The sequence below is a fragment of the Tympanuchus pallidicinctus genome, unplaced genomic scaffold (genome assembly GCF_026119805.1).
Source record: "Tympanuchus pallidicinctus isolate F22 unplaced genomic scaffold, pur_lepc_1.0 scaffold38, whole genome shotgun sequence".
NCBI classification, from domain to species: Eukaryota; Metazoa; Chordata; class Aves; order Galliformes; family Phasianidae; genus Tympanuchus; species Tympanuchus pallidicinctus.
In genome coordinates, this window is record NW_026294756.1 from 109510 (window position 1) to 116095 (window position 6586).

At 58.6% G+C, this 6586-nt stretch overlaps 2 protein-coding genes and 2 non-coding genes across 4 annotated transcripts; 2 read left to right on the forward strand and 2 right to left on the reverse strand.

Moving 5' to 3' along the window:
* Window positions 1–236: 236 nt before the first annotated feature.
* TRNAF-GAA (transfer RNA phenylalanine (anticodon GAA)) lies at window positions 237–309 on the reverse strand. The gene has a single exon. It is a non-coding gene; the product is annotated as a tRNA-Phe (tRNA).
* Window positions 310–501: 192 nt separating this feature from the next.
* Window positions 502–575, forward strand: TRNAN-GUU (transfer RNA asparagine (anticodon GUU)). Its single transcript has one exon. It is a non-coding gene; the product is annotated as a tRNA-Asn (tRNA).
* Window positions 576–747: 172 nt separating this feature from the next.
* On the forward strand, window positions 748–3681 carry NDUFS7 (NADH:ubiquinone oxidoreductase core subunit S7). Its single transcript, XM_052699874.1, has 8 exons — window positions 748–848; window positions 1067–1103; window positions 1265–1333; window positions 1478–1595; window positions 2310–2489; window positions 2559–2605; window positions 3313–3401; window positions 3481–3681. Exons 1-8 carry the CDS (start codon window positions 833–835, stop codon window positions 3576–3578), a joined length of 654 nt encoding a protein of 217 aa, XP_052555834.1. The 5' UTR covers window positions 748–832; the 3' UTR covers window positions 3579–3681.
* A 514-nt stretch (window positions 3682–4195) lies between these two features.
* On the reverse strand, window positions 4196–6219 carry GAMT (guanidinoacetate N-methyltransferase). Its single transcript, XM_052699869.1, has 6 exons — window positions 5936–6219; window positions 5482–5627; window positions 5297–5360; window positions 5054–5121; window positions 4868–4978; window positions 4196–4694 (listed from the first exon to the last, which is right to left on the reverse strand). Exons 1-6 carry the CDS (start codon window positions 6111–6113, stop codon window positions 4554–4556), a joined length of 708 nt encoding a protein of 235 aa, XP_052555829.1. The 5' UTR covers window positions 6114–6219; the 3' UTR covers window positions 4196–4553.
* Window positions 6220–6586: the final 367 nt, after the last annotated feature.

Below are 6586 nucleotides of genomic sequence, written 5' to 3' on the forward strand. Positions count from 1 at the left end.
AGGCACGCTGTCAGTCGTGTTTCTTTCTCTGATTTGTACTTAAGCCCGGCTCCAGCTGAAGTTTAATGTGCTGCAGCTGTGTGACAGCGGTGATCAGTTGCAGAATGCTTAATTGGGGCATCACAGCGAAAGGTGGTGCGTGTCAATAAACTGGAAGCTGAGCGCTGCGTTAAGAAATAAAATGGGGTTGTGGGGAGAGGAAGGGAATCGCCCTTTGCTGCGGCTCCAAAACGTTCTGCCGAAACCCGGGATCGAACCAGGGACCTTTAGATCTTCAGTCTAACGCTCTCCCAACTGAGCTATTTCGGCTGCGCGACAGCGGCGGGCCCCCACTTCCTGTCAGCTGACTCCGCTGTTGGGGGGGGAGAGGGGGGCTGCAGGGGGGTTCGCGCGGGGCGGAGGAGGCGGTGGCGCCCCGCACCGCTCCGTCCGTTCCCGCAGCGCCCCGCCCGCCCGCCCGCATTCCCACAGCGGCGGAAGCGGGGCGGCGCCGGCAGCGTGGTCTCTGTGGCGCAATCGGTTAGCGCGTTCGGCTGTTAACCGAAAGGTTGGTGGTTCGAGCCCACCCAGGGACGGCCGCTTGGTTTTTGTTTCCTGTTTTTTTTTTTTTTTAATATATTTATATGCTCGGAGAGGGCGCTGCGCCCGGGGCCGCACCGGAACCTCGGATACACAGCCGCCGATCGTCTGCTTTCTGCCGCTGCTCGGCGCCCGGCGGAACCTCCCGCGCCGCCCTCGTTTTCCACCGGCGCGTTGAAGCAGCGGACCGCGCGCTGCCGGAACGTTGTGTGCGGTGCACCGCGGCCAGAGGTCCCCTGAAGGGCTGCGGGACATGGCGGCGCTGCGCCGTGAGCGGGGCCGGGGGGCGACGGGGAGCGGGGCGAGGCCGTGCGGGGCTGCGGGTGGGACCGGGCCGGGGTGCGGGATGGCGGGGATCCTGGGTGGAAGCTCCGGACTCAGCTCCGGGTTGGGACGCGCTGCACGCCGGCCGGGTGCGTCCCCCAACACTGGCCGGGGCTGAGCTCCGTGTGCTCTCCTCGCTGAGCTCCGTGTGCTCTCCTTGCAGGTCTCGGCCTCCCGCGGCGTGCCGTGCTGGCCTGGCGGTGAGCGGGGCCGGGGGGTTTTGGGGAGGGGGGCGGCTAAGGGTAAAAGATGGGGCTCCATGGGGGTCCCATTCCCCCTCCCCCCGGCTCTGAGCGAATCGCTTTTGTTCTGCATCGTCGAGCCGGGTGAGATTTGGTGGCAGTGGCTCTCATTCCTGCAGGCCCAGCACGGTGACATCCCCTCCTGCTCAGCTGCTCCATCAGACATCTGCAGCCCAACATGCAGACAGGTAACCAGCCAGGCTCCTCTCACGGGGTGAAACCCCACTGCTGCTGGGAAGGAGCAGAACATCTCTGTGGGTTCCCTGGGAAGTGACATCTTGATGCTAACGCATTCCGCGCTTAATAACTGGGAGCGACCTGTTTGTTCTCAGCTCCATCCAAGCGCAGCCAAAGAGCTCAGCTGTTGTCCCGAAAAAGTCCTACGTCCCCACAAGCAGGGGGGAATACGTCATCACCAAACTCGATGACCTGATCAACTGGGCACGGAGGGTGAGTCGCTGCTGCTGTCTTAAAACACTTTGCTCTGTCAGTCACCTGCATGGCGTCTCTGCTTTCAGTGTGCCCCCCCCAACTCCTAGACATGAGCCAGCAGTGCGAGCCAGCTACATCCTGGGCTGCATTAAAAGAGAAGTGGCCAGCAGGGAGAGGGAGGTGATTGTCCCCCTGTACTCAGCTCTTATGAGGCCCCATGTGCAGAACTGCATCCAGATCTGGGACCTTCAGTACAAGAAAGACGCAGAGCTCTTGGAATGGGTCCAGAAGATGATCAGAGGGCTGGAGCACCTCTCCTATGAGGAAAGGCTGAGGGAACTGGATTTGTTTAGTTTGGAGATGAGAAGGCTCCGGGGAGACCTCATGATGGCTTTCTGATACCTGTATAAACAGGAAGGGAACGGCTGTTTACAAGGATGTATAGTGATAGGATGAGGGAGAATGCTTTTAAGCTGAGATGGGAGGGTTAGGTTGGATGTTAGGAGGAAGTTTTTCACCCAGAGGGTGGTGAGGCACTGTTACAGGTTGCCCAAGGAGGCTGTGGATCCCCATCCCTGCAGGCATTCGAGGCCAGGCTGGATGTGGCTCTGGGCAGCCTGGGCTGCTGGTTGGCGACCTGCACACAGCAGGGGGTTGGAGCTGGATGAGCATTGGGGTCCTTTTCAACCCAGGCCATTCCGTGATCCTATGACCCCTCTCTCTCCACTGCAGAGCTCCCTGTGGCCGATGACATTCGGCCTGGCCTGCTGTGCTGTGGAGATGATGCACATGGCAGCTCCCCGCTACGACATGGACCGCTTCGGGGTGGTGTTCCGAGCGAGCCCCCGCCAAGCCGACGTCATGATTGTGGCTGGCACCCTGACAAACAAAATGGCTCCAGCCCTGCGAAAGGTATGGATGGGTGCCTCGAGGGGGGCTGCGCGTGGATGGAGAGCGCTCTGATCTGTCTGTGTCCTGCAGGTCTACGACCAGATGCCAGAGCCTCGCTATGTGGTCTCCATGGGAAGGTAACGACCTTAAGCTGGGTGGGAGAAACCATGTGGCTGAGGGGGAGGGAGCCTCCATCCTTTCAGCCCTTTACAAAAGGCTTTGATATTTAACGAAATAAAGTAAATCAACGTTTCTTCTTGGTTAGGAGAGTATTTTGTCAGGTCCCTCTGAACTGCTGGCTCTGTGCGATGAAAGGTTCTGTTGGTTTATTTGTGGCTGTCTCTGTAGGCCTCGCTATGCTCAAAATCTCAGAGTTTGCTTTTGGACTTCATGTTTCCACTGTGCAGCATCAAATATGGGATCTGTGGATCTCTGGCTCTGAAGCCACAGTGTTGGCACAGCAGAACTGACCCGGTGCCGCTGGGTCTGAGTGCAGCTGAACTTGAGGATGGATGGGACAGAACGAGTTCTAGAAACGTTCTTTGTGCATGTGACAAAAAAAGAAAAAGAGGTTTTGCAGTGTGCAAAGGGGCTCCTCCACATCTGCTTCGTAAGAGCCATGGAAGTGGTTGAGCTTGGTCTGATCCAGCTCAGAACACACGTGCAGCCTGCTCCCAGCCAGGTCCCACAGGCGGCACACAGCTCTGTGCTCAAACTGAACGGCCCCCAGCACCCAGTCCCCACGACACGCAGAAGCACCTCTTACCCTCGGGTGCCAGCCTAACGTTTGCCTTTGCCTCTGCTAACGTCTCCCTGAGCTGTGCTTAACAAACACCTTTTGCAGCTGTGCCAATGGCGGGGGTTACTACCACTACTCCTACTCTGTGGTGAGGGGCTGCGACCGCATCGTGCCGGTGGACATCTATGTGCCAGGTAGGAGAGCAGCCACGGCGCTGGGTTGGAGCAGGGCTGCCATGAAGTTGGTGATGCCACCCATCTCTTTCCCCCTCAGGTTGCCCACCCACGGCTGAAGCTTTGCTGTACGGCATCTTGCAGCTTCAGAAAAAAATCAAACGAGAGAAGAAGATTCAGATCTGGTATAGGAAATAGGCTCTTATTTATGACCTCCCCCTCACTGCCTGCGGCACCTACTTGCTTTCTACGCACAAAGATAACCGTTCTCACAGGCCTTCCAATAAAACTGTACCTGGTTAAGATGCTGCCCTGTCTTTAATACACTGCTCTTATCCTGAGTGAAATAAATGCCTGGGAGAAGGGAGGCATGAAACCTTGGGTTGCTCTTTGGCTTCGTTAGGAGTTGCAGCTGCCGAGTGTGGTTGGTTGCTGCAGGAGGCCTGAAGTCCTCTGGCCCAGGTAGAACACACAGCTCTGCTGTAGCAGCTGGGGTGTGCAGGATTTGTTTTCCTTTTCACAATGAAAGCAGCTCAGGCACTGGATCCTCCCCCAGCTGCAGGCTGCTGTCAGTGCTGGGGTTCTTTATGGGACCAGCTCACATCCAGAGGAACCCCGTGGTGTCCATGAGCTCAGCTCTGCCCGCTTGTTTCTTAATTCCTACAAGGGATGGAACACACCTCGATGTGTACAGCAGAAGGAATTGCATTGGTCTGGCAGTGGATGTGTTGTGGGAACCCCTGTGCTGCGCACCCATATGGTCTGCAGTTACAGGCGTGCTTCGAAAGGCAAAAATAAATTGCTCAGAAATAGCCTTTGTGTATTTCGGTCTGATTTAATGGATTTTAGCCCTTCTGGGTAGAGAGGGGGAACGTCATTTATGCATTATTGAACTGCACGAGGGTCGTAAGAATCAGAGCTTATTAAAAATGGGCATCAGCCAAAAATATGAGGGAACTTTCACTGGAAACTCATGGGAAATCCAGATCTAAGGAACGTGCCTCAAACTGCCCCATCTTCCCCATTCCTCCTGCCTGGCCTGGCACGTTTGGCTTCTGCACGGAAACGGACCCCCCCCGATTTCCCAAACAATTGTTTTTAGAGTAAAGGACAGCGTGAGCCCCTTTGGGTCAACGCTGCGCTGCGGGTTTGCAGCCGCAGGGACCTTTTTATTCAGTGCTTCACCACGCGGGGGGTGATCATCCGAGGGAAGGAGTAGTAGCGGCACTCCCGGGGGGGCACCAACTCCATCACCGCCGTGCTGATGTTCTCCCTCCTGAAGCCGGCCTCCAGCAGCTGTGCCACCTGAGTCTCCTGCAAGAGAGAAGTGAGGGGGGGGAATCACCCAGCCGTGGTCTCAGCCATCTGTGATGCTGCTGGGCCGGGGAGCAGGGAGCTGTGATGCTCCCCCCTGAGCTCTCAGCCCTGCAGGTGCCTGCAGGAGGGTCCGTGCTGGTGGCAGTGCGCCCCCCCCTCCCCCAGCTCACCTCAAACATCTTCTCTATGTCGCTGTACTTGCCCTTCAGCAGCTCCCCCCACGAGGTGAGGTTGCAGTAGGTGAGGACCCCCCCGGGCCGCAGCAGGCGGAAGGCATGGTCCTGCATTGGAGAGGGGGGTCAGAGGCACCACACCGATCAGCTGCCTCGCCTCCCACCCCGCTCCTGCTGCCCTACCTTGATGAAGGCAAACTGGTGCGTGTGCCAGGTCTGTGCAGACAGCGGGTATGTGTCATATAGGATTCCTGCACAGGGAGAGCAGCGGGCATCTGAGAGAGGCCCCTTGCCACCACGGGGTTCCCCTCCACCGCCATCTTCTGATTTGTCCCCTTTACATTTGCTCCCCCCTCCCTCCATGCCTCTGGACCCCCATCCTCCCCCAGTCCTAGGGGTCAGTGCCTGCACCCCCCAATGTGTTACCAGAGAAGTGCCCATCCGGCAGCGTTGGCACCACGTCCTCCCACAGCCCCTTCAGTGGCATCACCTATAGGGGGAACAGGACAGGGGGGGGCTCAGCCCCACACCTAGCATAGCACAGCACGGCACAGCACAGCACAGCACAGCACTGCATGGCACAACCCAACGTAGCTCAACGCAGCACAGACCTTGTGTGGCTGCACCCGCGCCCACTCCTCCAGCCGCTGGAACACGCCGTCGTTGCACTCCACGATCCAGTGCTCCTCGATGTTGAACTCCTGCACTTTGGTGGCAGCAATGGCCATGCCAAAGCCCACCTCCAGCACACGGCCACCTGGCAGCAAGGGGTTAACACTGGAAGCCTTCCCCTGGCGTTTGGCCCCTCCGAAGCCCCTCAAGCCCCCAACATTCTCCTGCCTCCCCCCTCACTCCCCGCCCGTTGCAATAGGAATGCACAATTGCCTGTAGCAAAGCTGTGACCCCCCCCAGTTCGGTTCCAGCACTGCAGGCAGGTGGCAGCCCCGCTCCTCCTCCCCCAGCCCCTTTCAGGAATATGTCACCACTGACACAATAGCACAAGTGTCACCATTCCCCTCCCCTGGGCTACCAATGCCCCCCAGTGCCATTCGCTGTCCCCATTACCCCTGGAAGCAGCCACGGTTGCCAGTGAATGCATGTAGGGGGTCTCCCAGCGTTCCATCACCGGCTTCCCCAGGATCTCCAGGTGGGTGTCGGGGGCATTGTAGGCAGCTGTAGCCTCCCGCCATGCAGCCTTGCAGTCCTCACCCTCGGTGAAGATGGGAGCTGTGCCTGAGCTCATGGCTGTGGGAGAAAGTCCAAGGGCTCGCAGTGCAGGGGGAGGAGAGGGCTCACAGTGCTGTCCAGCTTTAAATAGCCAGGGCTGGAAAAGAGCTGAGTGTGCACATCCTGCTGGGGCCCCTCTGGGGTGAAAGGGTATCGAGGGGTGGTGCATGCGTGGGGCTGGGTGCAGGGGGGTGGATGAGGGGTGTGGGGGCTTGGGGAGAGTGCTAGGGTGCGAGTGGCACTGTGCAATGTGCATTGTGCATTGTGTTCTGTGCTGTGTGCAGCTGCAGCACCACCGTGGGTCAAAGCTGGGCTGGGCTGATGCATTGGAGGGGCCACAGAGGCAGGGTTCAGCTCTGGGGCTGTGTGTGGTGCTGTGCCCTGTGCTGTGCCACAGGTTGGGGTTATGCACCGCCCTGTGCAGCACACTGTGCTGTGCTGTGCATCAGGCTGTGCATCAGGGTTACACCATGCACTGGAGCCAAGCAC